At 44.5% G+C, this 24,114-nt stretch overlaps 1 protein-coding gene across 7 annotated transcripts in view; it reads right to left on the bottom strand.

Moving 5' to 3' along the window:
* The window catches only part of SH3RF2 (SH3 domain containing ring finger 2), a 143,989-nt gene that overhangs the window by 48,936 nt on the left and 70,939 nt on the right, over positions 1–24,114 (bottom strand). For all 7 annotated transcript variants that reach the window (XM_089909454.1, XM_089909449.1, XM_089909450.1 and 4 more), the window contains one exon: positions 23,076–23,396. In XM_089909454.1, coding sequence (XP_089765580.1) covers positions 23,076–23,396 — 321 coding nt within the window. The remainder of the gene's footprint in view (positions 1–23,075; positions 23,397–24,114) is intronic.

Genomic DNA, 24,114 nt, shown 5'->3' with positions numbered 1-24,114 from the left:
ATGGACATATATACACTACCAAACGTAAAATAGATAGCTAGTGGGAAGCAGCCGGATAGCACAGGGAGATCAGCTCGGTGCTTTGTGACCACCTAGAGGGGTGGGATAGGGAGGGTGGGAGGGAGGGAGGGAGACGGAAGAGGGAGGATGGGAGGGAGGTTCAAGAGGGAGGGGATATGGGGACATATGTATGCATATGGCTGATTCACTTTGTTATAAAGCAGAAACTAACACACCATTGTAAAGCAATTATACTGCAATAAAGATGTTAAAAAATAAATAAATAAATAAAATTAAATTAAAAAAAAAAAAAGAGGCTTAAGAGCCACAGTCAGCAATTGCAATGTGTGGGCCATAGTTGGTCCTGGGCACTGGAGTTAATGCAACGAACAAGACACATAGAGCTCCTTCCTCAGGTGGACCTCACCATGTATACCAGGGAAGACACTTAAACCCATAGTTATGTAAACATGGTGCATGTTGGCGCCACCGAGGGGTGGGGCTGAAGGTGCTCTGGGCGCTGCTGGGAGATGCTTGCCTTGATCTCCAAGAGGTATTTCAGTCACAGCCTACGATTCCAACACTAACTTGTGATACACAGACCTCACTGTCATCAATTCCCATTTTTCCAGATGAAGAAGCCAAGATAGAAAGATTACATGATGTTCAGGAGATGGCCAGCAAGTCACTGGTTAAGTTGACACCAGGAGCAAGGACTCTGGCCTGGAGCCCCTTCTGTGAGTCAGCAAGGTTAGCACTTAACTCCATTTGGCTAGAGGGCTCAAGTATGTGAGGCATGTTTGTGCATCCCAGGAAAAAGCCGTGTAGCCAAATTCAGCATTCTGTTTTTATGTTCACAGGTATGTCATGTTCATGACAACGACCATCCCTGGCCAGTGTCCCCCGTAATATACAGTAGATCTGGAGGGAGGTTGAATATGACGTTGTTTTTGTTTTGTTGTTTATCTTCCTCCTTCCCTGGCCAAAGCGATGTCCCAACAGAGTCAGAGCTCCTTTTGCCAGACTGCTCTCCTTCCTTCTCTAAGCCTGTCTCAGAACCAGTCCGGCCTGCAAAGCCTCCCTGTTCTGGATGAGCAGGGAGCCACCATCCAGTGCTTTGATTTGCCCTGAGAGTAAAAGCGTTGTCTGAAAAAGAAAACTCGATCATGAGCTGGCAGCAGTTCCCTTTAGGTCCACCTCGAAAAATGTCTTCTAAAGTACACAGCGAGGTCAGCAGGGGTAATATTATATAATGCTGTGAAGCCAACTAAATCTCCATTTTCTAGGTAGTCATCGAAGCTTTGAATATGCTCTGTGGTCTAGCCCCTGCCCTGCTCTCCAGCCTCACCTTCCTCCCCTGTCCCTCCCCGCTTCACTTCCTTCAGCCGTGGGGTCTTTTCTCAGCTCCTTGAGCAGGTCACACTGCTTCTGTCACCCCTGCCCTTTCTATGCCCCCCACCCCCATCTCCACTCTGTTATTTTCCCTCGTTATTGACATTTAAAATTATAAATACAGTAGGCATAGAAATAAGTGTATATAATTTTTTGTTATTTAAACAAGAATAACAAAACTAACACCTGCATACATACCACCCAACTCAAGAAACAGAATAAAAATAGGAATTGAATACTGTACTTAGAGGCCCTCTGCACATTCCTCTCTAATCAGATCTCTTCCCTCCTCCCAGAGCTAACTACAATGCTGAAATTTTATTGATTGTTCCATTGATTTTTCTATGTAATTTTTAACAACGTTGGTATACATCCCTAAACCATATGTGGTTGAGGTCTGCCTGTTTCTGAACACAGTGTGAATGGATTCACATTGCGTGTGTTCTTCTGTGACTTGCATCTTCGGCTTAACACTAAGTTGTCGTGGTCGGTTTTCACTGCTGTCCTGTATTTCACTGTATGCGTCTACCACCATTTAACCATCCTATCATTTATGTGTCATTTGGGTGATTTTCAGTTTGGGGCTGTCCTGAAGGATGTTGCTATGAACATTCTTGTATATGTTCCCCGTGCACATGTACAAGAGTTCCCCCAGGATCTACACCTACGAGTAGAATTGATGGGCTGTAGGGTAGGAGCCTGCTCAGTTTTATTAGGCAATAACAAACTGGTTCCCAGCGTGGCTGTAACAATTTACACTCCCACCAGCAGTGAATGACAATTCCTGTTACCCCACCGTCTCACCAGCGTGTGTTAATGCTGAGCTTTTTAATACCTGTTTGTGGTGGGTGTGAAATGATATCTCATTGTGGTTTCAAATTAATTTCTCTGAGTACTGATGAGCTGGGGTTTCTTTTCAAATGTTTATGGACCATTCTTGTTTCTTATATGAAATGCCTGTTCATTTCCTTTGTCTGCTTTTCCACCCCTCTCTTGGGTTATTTTCTTCTTAAGTTATGGCGTTCTAATATTTTGGATATGAATTTTTTGTAGTTTGTATTTTTACTCTGTGGTGTCTTCTGAAGAACTGGAGTTCTTATTTTTAATAGAGTCAAATTTACAATATATTCTCTTATGGCTTATACTTTTGAAGAATCTTGAATATTATTTTTTTTTATCCCAAGGTCATAAAGATATACTTCTATGTTGTCTTCTCAAAGTTTTATAGTTTTGTCTTTCCCATTTAAGTCTTTAATCCACCTGGAATTGATTTTTTGACAAGGGAGGAATCCAATTTCATCTGTTTCCACATGGATACCCAATTAACCCAGCACCATGGTTCATCCTTCCCTTCTGATCTGCAAAGCCTGCTCTGTCATAAATCAAGTCTCCATGTTGTCTGTTTCTAGGTTCTCCAGTATGTTCCATTGGTTTAATAGAATCCCTATGCTAAATTCGTGCCATCAATTATTATAACTTTAGAATAAAATTTGATATCTGATAGGGTAGGTCCCACTCTTCACCCCAACCAAATTCCATCTTCATTTTTAGAAGCATCTTGGCTATTGGCTTTTTGTCCTTCCATTTGAATTTTAGAATCACCTTTTGAGTTCCACACAAAGAATCCACTGGGATTTTAATTTATAAATAAAATTTGGGAGACAGTGAGTCTTTCTATCCAAGAGCATGGCATAATTCTTCATTTATTTTAGGTCTTCTTTTTAATTTTATTAAAGTATAGCTGGTTTACAGTATTGTGTTAGTTTCTGCTGTACAGCAAAGTGATTCAGTTATACATACATACATTCTTTTTCATATTCTTTTCCATTATGTTTATCACAGGATATTGAATGTAGTTCCCTGTGCTATACACTAGGATCTTGTTGTTTATCTATTCTATATATAATAGTTTGCATCTGCTAACCCCAAACTCCCAATCCATCCCATCTCCACCATTTTAGGTCTTCTTTAATGTCTTTCAGTAAAGTCTGATACATTTTCTCCATAAAGGGCTTGCATATCTTTTGTTGGATTCAAAAAATTGATTGGCTGTTGTAAATGGTATCTTTTTTTAAAAAATATTTTTCTATTTTCTTTTTATTTATTTTTAATAATTCTATTTTATTTTATTTGGCCATGCCATGCAGCTTGTGGGATCTTAGTCCCCCCATCAGGGATTGAACCTGGGCCCTTGGCAGTGTAAGCACAACCTAACCACTGGTCTGCTAGGGAATTCTCTGTTTTCTTTTTAGAGTACAGAAGTGCAATTAACACTCTTGTATTGATTTGTATGCAGTAACCTTGCTAAGTTCTTATTTATTCCTAATACATTTTTCTGGATTCCATAGCTAAGAGTTCTCTATATAGACAACAGTATCATCTACAAATAATGACAACTATATTTCTTCTTTTCAAATACTTAACCTTTTACTTCTTTTTCCTATCTTCCTGCACTGGCCAGGTACTCTGGGAGGGACAGTGTTGAGTAGAAACATAACAGACATTTTTTTCTTTTTCCTAATCTTAAAGGGAATGCCTTCAACATTTTACCATTAAGTGTGATGTTTGCTGTAGATTTTACATGGATTCCATTTATCGTGTTAAGGAAGTTCCCTTTTACTCCTAGTTTGCTAAGACTTTTTTTTTTTTTTTGCGGTACGTGGGCCTCTCACTGTTGTGGCCTCTCCCGTTGCGGAGCACAGGCTCCGGACGCGCAGGCTCAGTGGCCATGGCTCACGGACCCAGCCGCTCCGTGGCATGTGGGATCCTCCCGGACTGGTGCACGAACCCGTGTCCCCTGCATCGGCAGGTGGACTCTCAACCACTGCGCCACCAGAGAAGCCCTTGCTAAGACTTTTAAAATATGTGTAATGAATGGGTAGAGAATTTTATCAAACTTTTTTTCTTTATCTATTGAAGAGATCTTTTTTCCTTTAATTTGTTAATGCGATAGATTAACCAATTAATTTCATAATGTTAAATTAACCTTTCAAATCTTGGGAAAACCCCAACTTAATCATGGTATATTCTATTTTCCTATATTTCTGGATTTGGTTTGCTAATAGGCACTTGAGGGGTTTTGCATCTATGTTTATGACTGAAGTAGAACTCAAAATTTCCTTTCCTATGTTGTTGTTTTCTGGTTTTTGATATTAAGAATATCTTGGCCTCATGAAATGAGTTGGGAAATGTTTTCTTTTCTTCCATTCTTTAGAAGAGTTTGTAAAAAGTGAAATTGTCCCCTCCTTGAAAGCGTGAAAGAATTCACCTGTAAACCTGTCTTGGTCTGGGGTTCTTTTTGTGGGAAGATTGTAAATTTCTTTAACGGTTATCATACGATTCTAAAGAGTTGCCAAGAACTGTGTCCCAGATGTAAAATGTTTTTCATAAAGCATGTTTGCTGAAGATAAATTTCTGATTAATTTATTTGCTTGACGCCCTCCGTTGGGGAGAAAAGGTGATGCCTGGAATAATTGTACAGAAGCTTGGAAAAACCCAGGTGATGTGGACCACCACACTGTCAGTTCAAGTTCTTAGCGTCTCCAGGGTCCCATGGCATTACTCAAGAAGAACTGCATGGGGACAGTCACTGATTTGGTGGATTTCTATAAATCCTTGAAACACTAGGCCACCATAGCTAAGAGAATGGACTTTGGGGGCCGTCTGAATTGAGTTTGAAATTTGGCACTGTAACCAACTGTGTGAGGCTCAGACATAATTCCTCTGAGCCTTAGTTTCCTCATCTATAAAAGGGGCCAATAACGGTAGCTATCCCTTAGAATTCTTGTGAGAATTTAACAGAACATATACGCAAAGTACTTTGCACAACATCTGGCTCATATGAAATACCCCCCAAATTGTAACATTGTTACTCTTCCAAGAGGGGAGACATAAAAAGCAGATGTGTGAGAAGAAGCAGCAGAAGATAGGACTTTCTCAATGAGATTGGATTTTTAAAAATTTTTATTTAAAAAAATTTTTAATTGGAGTATAGTTGCTTCACACGAGATTGGATTTTAAGGAGGAAATATTCATTCTCTGGGACACAAGGGCCTCAAGAGTCCAGATTCCCTTTGAGAAAGACTGAGTGACGGGCACCTAGCCCTGTGTGTGGGACATGTATTCAGGAGTCCTTTCCTGACACTGGACTGGGCTTTTCTCATGTACCCTGAGGCTTCCAGTGAAGGATGGGGTCTGGCACCTCTCTGTAGCTGTGCTCTGCACTGGCTTCTTGGGAAAATGCAGAAAAAAGGCCACACCTCAAACCAGAAAGGCAAAATCCCCTTCTTTAAGCTGGGTCCTCTGGTTGGGCAAAAAGTATCCCCAGCCCTGCCACTCCCCCTTCCATTTTCGACCTCATGTTCTCCTGAGCCTAACAGCCTGCTGCCTGCAAGGTGGGATTTTGTACCAAAGCAGAATCTGATGGGTTGAGTGCTATTAGTGCTTTTTGAAATGCCACGGTATACCAAAACCTTAATTATAACCCTTGCCCTCCTAGTCATAACGGTCCGTTTGAAGAAGTAACTGCTTGGCAATAATTATAATTAAATCCTCTCCCTGGGCTTCATTAGGGGCCATAAAAATCTAAACAAGCAAAGTTCCTCTTAAATCTGCTGTGGGTCCTCTCATGGCATTTATTCCCAGGAGATGCTTGTCATGCATCTACGGAGTACCGAGTATTGTGCTAGGTCCTGGGGATCGATGACGAAGGCCACTGCTCACCAGGATAGCGCAGACTGTGCGAGAACTCTTCTGTCTCAAAACCCGACAGAACCTGGGTCCTGCCTGCACATCTTCCAGACACAAGCAACCCAAAGAGGAGTCATTTCTGAACATCTAGAAATTCACATGCTGTACTGGCCTCTGATACAGACTCCATGACTTAGAAAGTGGCTTTTTATGGCAGAGAGAGTGGGGCGGACAGTTATTTCCTGAACTAAGGAAAATGGACCCACAGGGAGAGCTGGATGGGGAAAGCAGCAAACCAAAACCAGTCAGGAGACAATATGGCATAATTGCTAAAAACGTGGGTTCTGAATTCAGATTTTCCTAGGTATGGCTCCCTGCTTTATTACTCTTTTACCAGGTGACCCTAGGGAAGTTAACCTAGTCCTAAATTTACCTACCTGGTCCTAAATTCCTTCATCTGTTTTAGGTGAGGTTTAATAGGTTTTTCTCTAAGGACTATCAATCTTTATAGGCCTGTGGCTTTCACTTTGAGGGAGGTAGCTGGAGAAGCAAACTGAAGCAGGGCTTAAAGGAAAGTTAAAAAAAACAATTCCCTTCTAAAAAATTTAGTGAAGGGAATTCTCTGGTGGTCCAGTGGCTAGGACTTGGTGCTTTCACTGCTGAGGGCTCAGGTTCAGTCCCTGGTCAAGGAACTAAGATCCCACAAGCCACATGGCATGGCCAGAAAAAGAATTCAGTGAGCCCAGAAATCATGTGACAGTGTCAAGTTCACTTGGTATCTTCAGAAAGTTAATTTCTTGCCACTTATTTGTTCTCTCTTCTGTTGGCATTAAGAAGTTGTTAACACCAAACAAGGTATATATATATTTTTTTTTTTTGGGGGGGGGGATGGAGAGTTCTACTTTTTGTTCTTTACCTTCTCTTGATGTTCCTTAGCTCAGCCTCTTCTCACAACCTGTGTCATTTTTCTCAAAAGAAGGCTAGGTGCCAGTGCCCATGGATTTTGACTAGCAGACCTCCTACAACGTTTGAGAATGAATGTCTGATGCCTGTTGACTGACAAGTGTTCTGAGTGTTCCCAGCCTTGGATGAGGCAATGTGAGGATGGGGTTGAGAGGAAGGTGTAGTCCCTGCCCTTAAGGAGTGTACAATCTCACTGAGATAAGATGGGGAACACCATCCCCAGATTTTGCAAATCACAACCACCACAAGGGCTAATATTTGAATGCTTCCTAGGGATCATCCATTCCTAAGCACCCTATTAGCTCAGGTCATCTTCACAACACACCAAAGGGCTAAATACTATTATTATCATCATCACCATTCCCATTTTACAGATGAGAAAGTCAAGGCAAAACCCATGAAAGTAATTTTCCCAAGGCCATAGAGCCAGCAAGTAAGCAGAGCTGGGGTTCAAACCTAAACATCCTGACTTGAGAGCCGACCCTCTCAGAACTCCCTACAGTATGCAAAGCAGTGTGTGCAGTTTGGAGGTTGGATCAAGAGGCTGTCAGGGCTGGAGGGTTCTCAGAGCGCAGGAGTCTGTGAGGGTTGGAGCCCTCAGACAAGTCCTCTCCCAATGTTTGTACCTTATTTGCTGGGCTGAGCCCGGGCAAGTATGCTTGGTTTCTGGGAATCCTGCAAGGATGGCTGAGAAGAGATTTCCCAGTCCTTTCTCTCCCTGGGGTTTCATGGTACACTTTCATGGCTTTCATAAGGCACCGGCAGCGGGATGTCAGGCCAGGCTTTGGCTCTGGGCAGAGGTTCAGCAAAGCTTAAGGGAGAGGAATGGCTGCATTTGGATAGTCACACTTGATGTTCAGATGGCCGCTGGCCAAAACAGAGATGTTACCACACCCAGTGTCACTTTATCTCCATCATGAGCCAGATAGTTAAAGTTTTTTTTTTTTTTTTTTTTAGAGTTGTGGTCAGGGAACTGAGGTTCTTATTAACTAACTATATATGAACCTTGAAAAATCTGAAGCCCACTCCCCTTGGCTTTAGAACTGTAGCATATGAGAGCTGCAAGGGACCTTAAAGATAGTCTAATTTAATCTCCTGAGCCAACGAGAGGCGAAATGGTATGTTGAAGGTCATACGTGGGATTTGGTGGCAGAGTCAGGTCAGGTCCCCATTGGGAGAGGGGATCCTGTCTTGGTAGCTGGTTCAAGCGGTTGGTTTACATGACTTGTTTTCCAGACTATGTTTCACTCATTTTCGCTAAGTATTTATTGAGACTTCCATGTGCCTGGCTCTGTCCTCAGGGAGCTTATATTCTAGTGAGGGAACAGGCAAAACAATAAACATACACAAAACAAAAAACAAGGAAAGACACTTAAAAATACAGGCTAGGAGGGAAACAGAATACCAGGAGGGGCTGGCTTTGGAGAGGGTGTTTTTGATTCCACGTCTTCCCACCTGGTTAGGATGACCGTGGCCATGAATGTCATCCAAATCAACATGTTGCCCATCCCTTGCCCTGCGAAAGTGTGCCTTTGTGGGGACCTCAGCTTTTGGGGTAGGTCCTATTCCCGTGCGGTGCACAGAAGGGATGGGGCTGAGGATGCATCAGCTGAAGGTGTATCTTTTCCATATATGGGAGGCCACAGTAAGGGAGGCACAGCCATTCGGCCTCACGCCCAGGGGCGCAGGTGTTTTTGTCTTCTGACAGAAGCCCTAGATGCTAAAGCACTAAAGCATGGGCACACCCTCAGCAAGGGAGGGTGTTGATTAAGCACAAAATCCCCACGGCTGGCAGGGCATGAGCAAGCATAGCAAAATGAGGGGATCAGCAGAGCTTGGCAGTGACACCCTTCATCTCCTTTACTGGCATTTGTAGACAGCCCATCTCCCACTTTCACTTGTATACTTCTTTCTTCAGTTCCTCACTCTTACAAGCATTCCCTCACTCATCCATGTCTCCTGTCTTTCATCCAACCCCTAGATCACTTGATCATTCCTTACTTCAGCCATTTCTTCAGTCTCTTGTTTACGTTTATTGACTCAGACACATCGGTACACTCACTAGGTTTCACTCACTTCCTCACTCAGACATCTACTAACATTTACTAAATATTTCCCCATGCCAGGCTCAACTAGGATTAACCCTGGAGGGGGTCAGGAGGCACCAGTTACCTTGCTGTTATGGAGTTTAGGGTAAGAAAGCAGCAGTTAGGTAAATGCCAAAACAAGGTGTAAAGTGACGGCTGTGTACCCAGAGGCAGATATGAATGGCTATGGGGGCTCAGCTGGTGCCTCCCAGGCATCTGCTGCGGCCTCTTCCCTGCAGGGCTGCAAGTGACCAGGTACACGCATTCTCACCAAGGCATTAGGGACCTCAGATGTCGCTAGACCACCAAGTATTTGCATTTTAAAGGAAGAGAGAAAGAGAGAGAGAGAGAGAAAGAGCAAGGTTTCACCTAGGGGTTGGCAAACTTTTCCTGTAAAGGATCAGACAGTAAATATTTTAGGCTTTGTGGAACATACAGTCTTTTTGAAAGTCCTCAGCTCTGCTGTGTGGTGTGAAAACGGCCGTGGACAATACGAAAAGAATGAGTGTGGCCGTGTGACAGCAAGACTTTATTTTTGGATGCTGAAAATGGAATTTTTACATGTCATGGAGTATTCTTCTTTTGATTCCCCCCTACCCTCCAACCAATTAGACCTGTAAAAACCTTCTTAGCTTTGTACCATACAAAATGAGGCTGAGGGCCACATCTGGCTGGTGGGCTGTAGTTTGCCATTCCTATTGTAGCACCTCCCCAGCAAATAAATGAATAGTGGATAATTCCCAGGTGCCAATAGCAGAAATAGTTTGCAGTGCATAGTCCTTCCCCTGGTGACTGCTTTCTCTATTTGCATAGAGAGGTGAGGGCCCAGCAAGGGCCTAATCCCAGTCATAGGGAATATGACTTTGAACATCAAGGGTAGACATTCTCCAGTCTCATTCATGTCCTACCCACTTGAAATGGATGCAAGAGAATGATTAAAATTGTGAATGCTCTCTATGACCTGGTACATATATATTTAGGGTTGGTCTCCCCAGTGCTTGCCCAGAACTTGGCACATGACAGGGAATCAGTAAGTCTTTATTGAATGAATGGTTGGCTGGCACGTGGTGGGCACGCTGTGTTAGTGAACAGGACCATGAAGGCAAGGAGCCTTCCTTAATCAGTGCCAGCACAGATGAAGGTCAAGGCCAAGGTGGAGCACAAGAGCTCACTTAGGCAGCTTGAACTAAGCCCAGCAGGAGGGAAGGATCTGTTCCCATTTCTGACTCTACCCTCTCTGTCCTCAGGGTTGCCCTAGACTCAGCCATGAGAAAGCACGTTTCCCTAGCTGAAGTGTCTGGAAACAGATGAACTGGTGTTTGCAAAGTTCTTTGCACGTGTAAGCAGGTTTTGTTATGCATCTAGTTGTGCAATTTTCCACCAGGGCTGGATTATTTTGGAGTGGGAAGAGAGGGAGAAGGATAGATATTGCATCTTCCAAAGCTTGTGCTTTGAAAATACAGCAAACATTTTTTTCTATGAAAAAAAAATGGCCCATTTCCTCAGAAGTTTCTCTTTCCTTTTCTTTTTTGAGAACAGTTTAATCATCAAAAATAAAATTCCTCAAGCATTAACAAAGGGTTGTGATACCTTGTTTCTCCATGAGAACAATGTGTTAAGAACAGGCTCCTTGTGCCCTCTGTAGAAACCCTCACCTATGGAGAAGACTTGATTTTCAGCTATGCCCCGAGAAAGCATGAAAGCAGCTAATTTGCCGAACAAAGCGGGATGTACCCCTAGTCCAGTGTAGACCCCAGAAAACGCCAGCTAGGATGATACAGAATCACTGAATCTTGGATTATGGGTCTGTACAAGGATGACAAACACCTGGAACACCTGCCTCCTTTTCCTATTCCTGGGCCCATGACAGACATTGCTAATCAATCCCATCATTCCTTCCCACTAAGCCCGGTTGCTGCCCTCGAATTGCTCTTAAACTCTCACTGTGAATGATCAAGTAGGCATATGAGAAGCCCTACTCCTACCACCTGGGTGGGGAAAGAGCATGGGCTTGGAAGAGAGTCAGACCTGGGTTCTGACCCAAATCCTGAAATGTACTTGCTGAGTAACACTGAGCTAGTTACTTAGCCTCTCTGGGTCACAGTTCCTCCATGTAACATGGAAATAATAATATCTATTCACAGAACTCACAGAGGCTGGTCTGTATATAAGACCCTGGCACTGGGCCTGGCACCTGCTACCCACGCCACAAAATTAGCTCCTTTCCCTCTGAGCTGAGCAGAGTGGAAAGTGGACCTGTTCCAACAATCCAGTGAATATATAGGTCCCTTCAGCCTCTGCATCCCTGTGCACATGAGTCTGTTTGCACATTTCCAGTGATGGCACTGGCAAGTCTACCCGTCCCACCTACGGAAAGTTCCAGTTTTTCTCCAAAGCCCTTATATTCTTGGCATGTGTTTGGGAAGAAGGGTCTGATATTCAGAAAGGGCATTTGCCTTGCACAGACCTTATGTCAGCTGCCGTTTATTCTACATGTATTGTACGCCAGGCCCTGTGCTATCTCCCGCACATAAATGGCCCGCAGTTGGGGCTAATTTTGACCCTGGGGGACATTTGACAAGGTCTGAAGATATGTTTTGTTGCCACAACCAGGTGGTGGGTGCTCCTGGCATCTAGTAGGTAGAGGCCAGGGATGCTGCTAAACACCCTACCGTGCATAGGACAGTATCCACAACAAAGAGTTATCTGGCCCCAAATGTCAGCAGTACTGAGGTTGACAAGTCCTTCTCTATGTGAATATCTCATTCACTTTCCTAACAGGTCTGTGTGAAAGGTGCTATTACTGAGTCCTTGCAAATTTGAGCCACATGGACAAGGTCCCTGTGCCATTAAGGAATGTCCATGTCTCCTGTACTACCCTTCTCTATACTACCTTCCTTGTCCCTGACTGTTGCCCTGTACACCTCTTTTCTCTTTCTCTTGCCCTTCTATTTTATTTTTCCTCTCCATTTTTCCTCATGCTGAATTCTGTGAGTGTGTGTGTGTGTGTGTGTGTGTGTGTGTGTGTGTGTGTGTTAAGGGCCCCAGTGGCCTTGGGTATCAGTTACCCTTGCTCCTGGCTCCCAGGGCTAAAGAGTCTGTGTTAAAATGTCTGTGGTGCAGGCCAGGCCGCTCCCTTTTTCAACCCTGGCAGGGCTGGGGCCCCTGAGTAGCTCGCCTGCCATGATTAATTGGGCAGAATGATGATGTAAAGTTTAACTTCCTGTTGAAGAAATGCTGAATCAAAGAAGCAAGCTGGGTTAATTACCGAACTTGATTTGGTCACCAGAAACAAGAATGGTTTTTCCCCAGAGTACCTCAGGGAGCTTGGGCAGGGCGGGGATCTGTGCACTGCAGGCCTCATGGTGCTCCAGGAGCACTGCCGTTTTCTGGCGTTAACTTCAGTATAAAGTGAACTGGGCTGCTGGGGCTGAGGAGCGGGTCTCGCTTCACCACCTTCTTTCCCCAGGCTGACTTCCTTTATCCGTCAGGTCTCTCTCTACCTGAAGGTCACTTCCTGCAGGTAGGCTTCCCTGACCACCCTCAGACTCTCTTCATTCCCCATCCTTCAACCTTACAGAACTTTGCACACTTACAATCTTGTATCAGGTATTTATAATACTTTGTTTAGTATTTGTCTTCCCTGCTGGTCTGGAGATTCCACGAGCTTAGGGACCAGGTCTGCCTGGTCCACTGTATTGCCTGTGCCTGGAGCACTGGGGGCACCTGACAACTCTTTGTTGGCTGCTTCACTGGTGGGCTGTGAGGGGCTTGGGCAACTAGATCAGATGAGGATGTGGCTTACAGAAAAAGCTGAAAGGTGCCGAAAAAAAGATGGTGGAAACACGGCCCTGCCTCAGTCTCCACCCTGGTCTTCTCCTTTGTCCAAAGTCTTTTTTCACGGCTTCCCTCCTGCGGGTTCCCCTTGGGATTATAGCTGAGAGTCTGAGCTGAGCAAATACAGTTGCCCCAAGGGGCCGCAAGATACAAGCCCAAAGCCATACTCCTTCCCTACTTCCAGAATTGCCACTGCTTAACAAGGAAGCACGGGGAATTTTGGAAGCCTCTGCACCCCAGGCAGGCTCTGATGGAGCATCCTTCTGAAGCGTGCTGCTGGCGGACGGCATTCTTAGCAAGGCCTGTTTGCACAGGCCAGCCCTGGGGCATGGGTATGGGGGCAGGTCATAGCTTCCTGAGCCGACCCAACATTAATCATACAGTGAATATTTACCGAGCCATTTACCACTGCCAAACCCTGGCCATTATCTCACGTACGTGCATCACCTCATTTTATCCTCACAGCGATCTTAAGAGGTTTAAAAAAACCCAAAAATCACCACATCACTTTCATTTTACAGATGGAAGAACAGAGGTCCAGAGAGATTAAGTAACTTGCCCAATGTTATATTGCTCAGTAAGAGGCAGAGTGAGAGCTGGCTGACCCCCAAAGCCCTTATTTTTATCTTCTTACTACACTGTTTCTCCCTAAAGTGCCAAGAAGCTCTTTGTTAAAAAACTCCTAGAGGAGATCTCTACCTGACACCTATTGGGGCTGAGAAAGCTTTGCAGTAGCCAGAAAGGAAAGAGAACTCTTGTGTGAAAGTGTGCTTGAGAAAAGACCAGAGGAATCACCACCGGGACCATCATTAACTAAATAATAGGAGCTGTTCTTCCTGGTGTCACTTACCTTCAGAGTGTGCTATTCGCTAACTGAGCAACATAATGCTCTGCCAGGTCTGTTTTATTAACTCCACCTAGAAAATGAGAAAACTGGGACCTAGAGAGGCAAAATACCCGCCCCCCCCCCCCCCCGGTCACGCTGCTGATGGAGGGGAGCATTCGGATCAGATCCTTAGGCCTAACTGGCGACATCATGGCACATCAGGTGGTGATGGCACCTGTCTTGTACTGATGACCACTCTTGCAGCCTGGGACCACATGGCTCACGGACGAGGCATTAAATGATGCAGTAAAAGGACTCTTAGTTTGTTCTTAAACCACATTTAGTTGATTTGATTTTGGAGGAAGGCATTGACTCTGTTACGGAATTACCTTTTCCTGCCATTTTTCTCACATATAAAATGAGACAAGATCACCCCCGTGTTGGCCAGGAGTTGTGAAATATATACCTTAGGGAATTCAGGTTGGAAGGGTCACCTGGATCTTGGAAGATGTCTGGCTCAATGCCCAGTTTAAGCCAGGGGTTCTCCTCAATCACACCAATGATGATATATTCTAAACACTCTGCTTGGAGGCAAGCAGGTAAGAGCAATGGCAGCAGCTTACTGAGTGATGGCTAATCCCTGAAAAGACCTCGCATGGAAGGACCTGCCCATTTTGCAGATGGGGATGCTGAGGCTCAATGGGGTAAGGTACTTAGTTCACTGTCACTTAGTTATTAGGTAGCAAAGCCGTGGCATGAAGCTTAGCCTGACTCAGAGCCCTTCTGTTTATATTAAGCTGCCTTCCTCTACAGGGAAAAATAAAAACCACCCCAAAATCCAACAGCAGCATCCACAGGCTCCTTCAGCATTTTCAGTACTGAGTTTCTAACAGTCTATGTGATGGGAGCAATTTCTCCCTGTTCCTCATGAAATCCTTCATGTGCTGATTTATGTTCCTTTCCTCTTCCAGACACAGGAACACAAAACCAGTCTATAAACCCATGTTTGGAAAAGTAAAGTCAACTCCTATTCCCACAGCAACACTGAAGCCCTTTCTTCTCCAGGCTGAAGAAACCTGGTCTTTTCCTCCTGGTCTTAGCCCAGCTGTGGGAACCACTCCTCAGGAGGGGCAGAAGGGTGAACACACGGCTGAAGGGGCCAGGATGAGGAGGCCGGCCTGAGGGCAGTGATAAGGATGTAAACAAGCAGACTGGCACAGGCAGGCAGGGGAGATTAGCCCAGCTGGCAGCGGCCAGTGGAAAAAGGAGTAGCAGTTCAGTGATGGCAAACATGCCAGGAGAGAAGGTGGTGAGAAATGAGTCCTGTCTTTGAACTAGGGAAACGCCCGGGAACAAACAAGGAGGAGAGAGAGAGAAACACGGGACGGGTGGGGAGAGAATAAATATATGGTGGTTAAGACATGAACTTTGGATTCCCCAGTATATGCTGAGGGCCTATGGTATGAAAGTTTGGAGATCATTGTGAAATAATTTAGTTAAAACTCACAGTATAGGATCTTACACATCATCAACTCTTAGAAGGTAGTAGTCAATCTTACAGAAGCATTGCAGCTTAAAAAAATTCAGGAGGGGGACTTCCCTGGTGGCGCAGTGGTTAAAACTCCACACTCCCAGTGCAGGGGGCCTGGGTTCGATCCCGGGCCAGGGAACTAGATCCCACATGCATGCAGCAACTAAGAGTTCGCATGCCACAACTAAGGAGCCCGCAAGCTGCAACTAAAGGAGCCTGCCTGCCACAACTAAGCCCTGACACAACCAACCAACCAAATAAATAAATAAATATTAAAAAAAAAATTCAGGAGGGATGACAGATTTGGAATGTCACCATTTTGCAGCCCCGAAAAAATGGTCATGAATGGTTCCTCATGAATGGTAGAGAGGAATGTGTTAACATTGCATAGGCTCAACCAGTACTACCCAGAATGTGGAAAATTCAACAGGAGAAATGACTTGGCTTTTTTTACTTGTCCATGGCAAAGGACGAGAGAGAGAGACAGAGAGACAGAGAGAGAGAGAGAGAGAGTCAGAGACAGAGAGAGAGAGACAGAGAGAGAAAGCAAAAGCAAGAGGACCTGTAGAATAAAAGAAATCTAATAGACATATCAACCCAATGCAAGGTGTTTACCTCATTTAGATGTCATTTAAACAAAGCATCTTGTAAAAAACTTATAAGGCAAATATGGACATTTGAGCACTGAACATTTAATGTTTTTAAGAAATTATTTTCCATTTTCTAGTGTGTGATAATGGGATCACTTTTATGTTAAACTCTTGGAAGAAAATACTCCCTGAAATTTTTAAAGAGATACTGAGATGTGTATGGATGAAATGATATTATGTCTGAGCTTTGCTTTAAAATAACTCAGTTAGGAGCAGGTTCATGAGCGGGGGGGGGGGGGGGCGGGTATAACTGAAATAAGATAGGCCTGTGAGTGGATAATTGTTGAGACTGGGTGATATGTACCGGAGGGTTCACTGTGCTCTTCTCTTAACAATTATATGTGTTTGAAATTTTCTCTTACAAAAAAGTTCAAAAAACCTGGAGGAGAGTGCTTGAAGAGAAATCTAGCAACTGACTACTAAGAAATTTTGACTGCTAACATTTTTAATAATAACAAAAATGATAAAAATGGGAGCCAAGCACTTTACACCCACTTTACATCTTTGATATTCCCGACAGCCTTGTGAGGCAGGGGTTATTCCTGCTTTTTTGATGGAAACTGAAGCTTAGAGCAGCTACGGACTTGTCAGAAGTCTCACTGCTGAGACAGGGGAGAGGTGTCTGGGTCTAAGGCTGGAGTGGTTTCCCCTGGACATAACACTGCTTCTCTAGGTGGCTCCTGACAGCTCTTTACCCAGGGGATCTGGCAGAGCAGAGGGCAGCAGAGGCCCTCTGGTTCTACCCTGTGTCTTTTTTCTTTTTTGCTTTCAGATGTCAGCCAGGGAACTCCTGCTAAGACATTAACTGATAATGTATGAGAACAGTCTAAGGGGCTGTCTCCACCCAAGGGGTATGTTCTTGAAAATTTAATAAACATATTTCAAGCACCTGTTAGGTCCCATAGAAGGTACTTTGGGGCAGATAATGACGACATGGAACAGAACAGTTTGAGGGGACAGGTGTTCATTTAGTGGAGCCTCCCCACTTTACACTCACGACTCTTTGGGGCCAATCCGGCCAGTTCAAGAGAGCTCTGACAGCTTCACTTGTGAGCAGGGGTTTGTTGCGTGAAAATTGTAAAGATAAAGATTTATATTGGAAGATAATCAAAATAAGAATATAAGCATAGGGGAAGTTTATGTCTGTAAATTACCTTAGAAGGAGGATTAGCTAAGAATCTTAAACATACATTAGCACTGACACTGTGTCCAAAGGAAAAAAAAATTACTACTCAGTAAAAACCATCTCTCATGGCTGTCCTGAGTACCCTCAAGTTGGGCTGGGAGATTTCTGCGAAAGATGGAGACAAAGGGACATGGGAGATCTGGACTTATAGTTGAAGCTCCTAGAAATTACTTTCTTCAGAATGTTTTGAATATTGGATCGAAAGGAGGGTCAGCTTTACAGACCTCAGAATTCCCTAAGGCACATGACAGCTCATCTTCCCGGGAGCCCAGGAAAGATGCTTGGACTTGCCATTATCATCCTGGGATGGGATGGAGGAGGCCTGGGGGAGGGAATCACATCCTAAGGAATGATTTCAGTGGCCTGTCTTTCCCCTCTCGATCTTCCCTGTTTTATTTTCTGGGTAATCAGAAGAGCGGAAAGGGATTGGTAGTTATTTAAGTAAATCAGAGGCCTCTGTCTTTGTTTTTGATTCTTGAGGCAAAATATGTTATTAGAAAACTTTATTGGGGCTTTGGAAAGTCAACAGCAACATAAATGAATAAAACACCACCCCTGCCCCTAACAAGTTTTCAATCTAGTAAGCCTGGTGATAAGATACATATGGGATGCTTATAGTACTAAGAACACAAGTGTAAACAGTGTGATGTGAACATGGGGGAAAGATATTAATTCTGCAGAAGAGGGGTGGCAGAAGTTTCCTTGAAGAAATGGCATACATACAGGGCTTGGGGTATGCACGTGACTGTGACAGGCAAATGAACCAAAAGTAAATTCCAGGAGGAACAGCATTTATTTATTCCGCAAACATTTGTTCATTGCCCAGAGTAATGCAGGCACTATGCCGGGTACAAGGACAAAAAGCCAAGAGGTGGCCTAGTATACACTATGCTTACAAATGTTGAGAAGGTCACTGCACCTTTTGTGTATGCCTGTGGCAGGGGACATGGGGGGGAGGCTGGAAGGCTACCGTCAGATCAGGGAGGGTTTAGAATGCCTTCACTCATTTGGGAGAGAAGGCACAGGTCTGGCCCCAAATCCTGGGTCTGTTTCTAGCTTTCAGACTTTGGGCAAGTTATCTAATTTTTCTGTCCCAAACCTTTTCTGTTTGGTAAAATGGGCATATGAACACCTACTCTGAAGAGTTGTGAGAATAGTCATAATGTCTGTAGATCATCTCATATTGAGAGTTGCTGACTTTTAGTGGGCACTTAGTTAATGGCAGGTATTGTCACTTCTGAAGACTGTAGGTAACCATTGTGGTCTGGGGAGGAGAAGCAGACAAATGGATTTGGGTTTTCCAGAGTATGGAGGCTATGATTGGGAGAATGGGTAGGGGTGAGGGGGTCGGCAGGGTGAGGGGTTGAGATTGAGCAAGGTTCTGGGAGACCAGGAAGAGACTGAAGCAGTGATGGGGACCAAAACTAAGGCAGTGGGATGGGATGAATAGAAACAATTGCAATTTAGGTGGCAAACTGAACTTGCTGACGAACTGGATGTAGAAGGTGAGGGAAAGAGAGAACTCTGGAATGACGACAGGCTTTCTATATAGCTGCATTGCAGTTGCACTCACCTGGGTCTGTGATACAGGGGAAGGGGCAGGCTGAAGGAGGGGGCTGGAGGGATTGGCAGTGGCGGGAGGGGGAAGGGAGGAAGAGGCTGAGTTCCCTGGGCAGGGAGGGTGCATAGACTGGGGGAGCAGAATGTCTTAGGAAGGCTAGAGTTACAGCAAACAAGAGCACCTCATGGTGCTGTGAGTGGGGAGATGGGACAAACCGACTCGACATCCTGAAGAAGTCAGTTTTGGAATCTCCAGGGTGGACCTGGCACTGTGGCTTCCCTTAAGAGGCATTACTGACGGACTTCTTTCTAACTCGTGTCCCATGCAGTTGACTTTCCTTCTCCTTCAAAGGCATCGCCGTCCTCAGTGCAGACCTAGAGATAATCTCCAGGACTCCCCCAAAGGCCAACTACATTGGTTCCAATCCCCCTTCTTAACCTCCTCCAGTGCAGTTTCCCATGGAACCTACTCAGAGTCTTCAGGTCTAATCCTGAATTATTTTCAAGCACAATTGTGTTTAGTCCAAAGTTCACCTTTAAGGTCACTTCCTGACGTTCCAGCCAGATGTGTCAGGTGGTTTCCCAAGGGTGGGAGGACACAATGACAACAGGAAAACAGAATTCCTTGCTTCAGCTTCTCTCTGTGAGAAGATAGGAACTGCTACCCTTTGGTGTTTAAGAGGTGAAGGATAATCCTCCTCTTCATTGTTTCTTTAGAGGTGTTTTCAGAAAACCTACTCCTTGATCCTCCAAGCCCCCTCCGTTTAGTTGGTGGGGACTGAACATTCTTTAAAGAGGCTTTTCCCTAAAAAATTTTCCTGGACTTTTTACACATCAGTCACAGAAGGACCAATGTTCAAATATTCAAATATCCCTCTCTCAGGGAACAGGACTGAAGCTAACAAACGCCCTCTTCTCTGCTTCCGTAGCACTTCCTACACGTTCTAATTATGCATATATTTACTCTGGATTGGTGCTTTCTAAACTGCATTGTGTCCCATCTCCATGGTTTTTTGCCATATCCACATATCACTTGTACCTTTATTAACTCACTGTTCTTTAAAAAAAAGCTTAAACATGTTAATAAAGTATTAAAAATTTTTCATAGACTTCTGTGAACAAGAACTGGTATCACTTATAAGATATGGAGGATAACCATCCGACAACATGATGAAAACATACAGTGTTATGAAATTCAGAGATGGGCAATTGCTTGCCCGAAGCTCTGAGCCTGATGCCTGGTTCTCTCTTCCTGACAGAGGGAGATTAGCAAAACCTGAGAGAGGATGTTAAAGACAGACTAGCACCAAACTAAGACTTTCTGATATCACCAAGAGGCTTGGGGAAAGTTGGAAAGGAAGTAACTTTCTCTGTCGACAGTTCTGTGTTGTAAAATTCCAAGTATCTTCACTGCCTAAGTCAGTGTGGGTGCCATCAGGGTGCTCATCTCATTTTAGGAAGCCCTAACTCCACCATAGTCAGTCATTTATTTTCTGTATCCCTGCTAGACTGTGAGTTCCTTGTCGGCAAGAGCTTACTCCTGGTGCCTTCAGTACCATGCACAATGCTTGGACACGGTAGTTCATAAAGGAACAAAGTGATAGTAAATGAAAACCTTCTTGAGGTGCAGAAGACTTAGGGCAAATTCTTTACTGAGGGGTGGGCAGGGAAGAGAATGCTGGAAGGCCTTGGAGTCAAGTGAAGATGTGCAAGAAAAGGGAGGCTCCAGACATTCAAGATAAACTACATTGATGTAACGGTGTTGCCTGATGACGTCTCTGTTAATGGCGAAGCATAGTGACAAGAGCTTATGGGCCAGAATCACACAATTCTATGGTCAGAACAGACTCTCACTGTTCACTAATTCTAGGAACGGTGGCCCAGCCATTTTTCTTTGGGGGTCTTAATTACGTCACTGTAAAGTGGTGAGAGTACCTCACCTACAAAGGCTCTTACCATATTTTAGGATGGAGCGCCAGACTCAGGACACTGGCAACAAAGAAAGAATTCCTTCCTCCCTCCCTTCCTCCCTCCCTCCCTCCCTTCCTTCCTTCCTTTTCTACCTATCAATTCTTTTACTTTCAATAAATGTTTGAGATTATTATTGCTGTTCTTGATGTTTTGGTAGTAGAATCCCCAGGACTCAGTCTGGTAATTAGTACATTGTAAGCACTCAACAGATGTCTACTCGTTGAAAGAATTACACTTACCTGTGATCTTTCTATAGGAAACAATTCCTCCTCCAGTCTTCCCTGTCTATGTATACGTCACCAACATCTGCCCAGATGTTTAAGCCAAATGTCTTGATTCCTTGATTTACTGACCACCTACTAGGGACTATGTAATATGAAAGGTGCTGGGATAGGGAAGGAGGGGGAGTTTGATAAGATAGACCCAACCACAGCTCTCAAGGATGTTAGAGAAAAAGGAAGCAGGAGATCTTGTCATTTGCTCAACTTTCCACTCATCTTTAGATGTAGCTCATAAGTGGGGCATTTTAAGAGTGTGTTTTTGACAACATCTGGGCAAACATGTAGAAATACTTATAATCCACCACCATGTGAATTGAGAAAAGGCTATCAGTACTGTGCAGTGGTTCCCTGGGGATAGGGTATGCCAATGCCACACTTTGGAATTCTCACCATTTGTGAACATTAGGAAGGAATACTACTTGTTTTGAATCCTACTAGGATTCTCTGCTTCGGTCCAGCCTCTCTGTTGATGAGGTAAATGACCAGGGAGAAGAATGAAAAAGGCACAGGGAAAGTGACTCTTGGTTAAATCCTTTGGGAAGCCAACTTATAGCTGAGTGAGCTAGCCTAGATCTACTGAGTGTGGGCTGTACTTCGTATACCTATGTCTATATATTTAGAAAGAATGGTTTCAGGAAAATTCTGCTAGTCTTTCGCTTAACTGTGAGTCAATAGGCTCCCATGTTGGAGCATGTATGTGTGTGTATGTGTGTGTACGGGGTGTAGAACTTGGGGCACAAAGTGTGTATGTACTTGTAAAAAAGTGTTTGGAGTGGGTGTGTGTAGGAAGGGAAGGGAATTTCACAGTTTTTTAATGCAAGGAGAGTGTATAGGGAGGGGAGAGTGTAATTGTGTGTGAGTGTGTATGTAGTGCAAGTGGCGGGCAGAATGACGTCAACAGCCAGCCTCCTAGAGACGCAGACAGTGGTATAAGGTCTGAAGTGCTGTAGCAGGTGATTGTTTTCCTTTTAGACCAGCACACAGGTCTTTGAGGAACCCTTGACTCTCTCCTCCTCCTTGTCTTGTTAAAAAGGGATTAGAGTCCAATTAAGTCATTTAATCCCAAGGTAGAGATTCATGTTTAAAAACAAGATTTACAGCTTAATAAAAATTACATCAGTGCAAGTTGAGGTTTGTCTTTTCAAGTTGTCACCTGCATGGTTCCAAAGAGTGTTTATAGCAGAATACCTGACATGCAATTCTTAATTACTTTGCCTTGTACCTCTGGTCCTTCATCTTTTAAAGCATCCTTCAACCTAAATAGCCTCATGCTGTTAGAAGTAGTTCTGCTTCTGGATTGCCAGGACGGCCCCTTGGCTTATCTCCCTTCAGTTGGCAACTCAGTGGCCAGGCTTAATAATAACAGCAGTTGTATTAATAGCAGTAGTATTAAGAGCTAATGCTTATTGGGTACTCAGTATGTGCCAGGCATTGTGCTAAGCACTTTACATACATTATCTCATTAAATGCTCCATATGAAAACCACCAGGGCTGGCTTCAAGCGTATGTGACATGTATAGTCACACAGGGCTCTGTGCTCGGAAGGGCCCTTCACTTGGTCTGATGCTCTGCTGTTGCCATCTTGAAATTCTTAATCATTTTTGACCTGCATTTTCATTTTTCACTGGGCCTTGCAAAGTATATAGCTAGTCCTGAAAACACCCAATAATCCATAATTTCTTTTTCTTCCTTTTTCTTCCCTGCCACATGATGCCTGATACATTACTGGAGGATGGAACAGTGAATGTTAAACTGTGATCCCAGAAAACAGATGTCATTATCTCCTTGGAGGGAAGTTCTCTAAGGGACAGGAATCATGCCACGGCTCTTAGCAAGGGAAAGCAAACCCCCCTCCTCTAAACCTCAGTTTTCTCATCTGTAAAATGGGGGTAACAATAGCAATAATAATAATACCTAGCTCACAGGCTGTTTCAAGGATGAAATGAGATCATGTATAGACAGTTCTGACACATAATGACATTAGTTGTTATTAATGCATTATGGGGGCTTAGCAGGTACTAAAGATCCAATATTGCTTGTGACACGGTGTGGGTCACGTGCCCAACTCCAAGGTGCCCTTATCCCAGGGGTTTGTTCCCTACCTGCCCCACAGAGCTGGGAGGAGCATCCGCTTTCTCCATGTGCTGAGTGATCACAGAGGGGTTGCTGGAGCTGATGAGCACTGGGGTGCTGATCTCCACCATATGGCGCCCCGAGGGAGAGTGCACCATCCTGTTGAGGGTGTTCAAGGCTGTCATGATGGAGAACTGCCCGGGCCCCTTCCTCCTGGACCCCGGGCCCCTTCGGAGTGTGGGTGCGTTGGTCGCCTTGCCTCTGGAAGATGACACCAGGGACATGCCTTTTGTGTGGGATGACTGACGGCCTTTGTTCTTCTGTAGGAGGTGTCTTGCAGTGAGGTTTGGCTGAAAAGGCAAAAGGTCTGATGAGAATTTAGGCATCCTGATCTCGTGTGAGCAGCTGTGTCTTACCCAGGCTAGTCTGAAGTCGGCTCAGATGCCACCGCCTCAGTTGTCATTCCTTGGTCAGCTTCAACCTGTTATCAATATATCCCAATTCCTTTACTATATCAATCAATTCTCACAACTCTCCTGCAACGTAGCTATGACTCTTATTGAAGTCTGAAGAATTTAAAACAAGCCATGATACTCTACTCTGATTTTCCCGTCTCTCAGCATCATCCCAGCCTCCTTTACCTGGGGGACCCTTCCCTCTTCCTCTAGCCACCCCTGAATCCCCCCCTCCACCCTTGACTTGGCTGATTGTCCTTCTCAGTGCTCCTGCAGCCCCTGTGCTTTCCCACTCCACACGGTAGTCATTTATCTTCCTTTCCTCCGCCGGACTGTTAGCTGCCTGAGGGCCGAGACCTTATACACGTGCTCTCTGCTGTATCCCTGAGTGGGTGCTCAGTGAGTGTTTGTGCAATAATGAGTGGAGGAAGTTGCTCAAGTCCATACGTCTGATAAGTGTTTAACCAGAATGGAAATCCATTCAGGACCCTGGATCACCTAAGGCTAAGACCACCTTTTACTACTTCCTTTAAATACTTTTACCTCAGCACCATTCTCTCTTGTTCTATACCTCTTATCGTCAGTGGTGTGCTGGTACATCAGAAAAACAAAC

The sequence above is a fragment of the Delphinapterus leucas genome, chromosome 3 (genome assembly GCF_059928025.1).
Source record: "Delphinapterus leucas isolate spDelLeu-1000000601 "Yukka" chromosome 3, BTC_Dleu_Yukka2, whole genome shotgun sequence".
Lineage (NCBI taxonomy): Eukaryota > Metazoa > Chordata > Mammalia > Artiodactyla > Monodontidae > Delphinapterus > Delphinapterus leucas.
The sequence above is the reverse complement of the archived record's forward strand: the minus strand, read 5'-3'. Positions and strand labels throughout refer to the sequence as shown.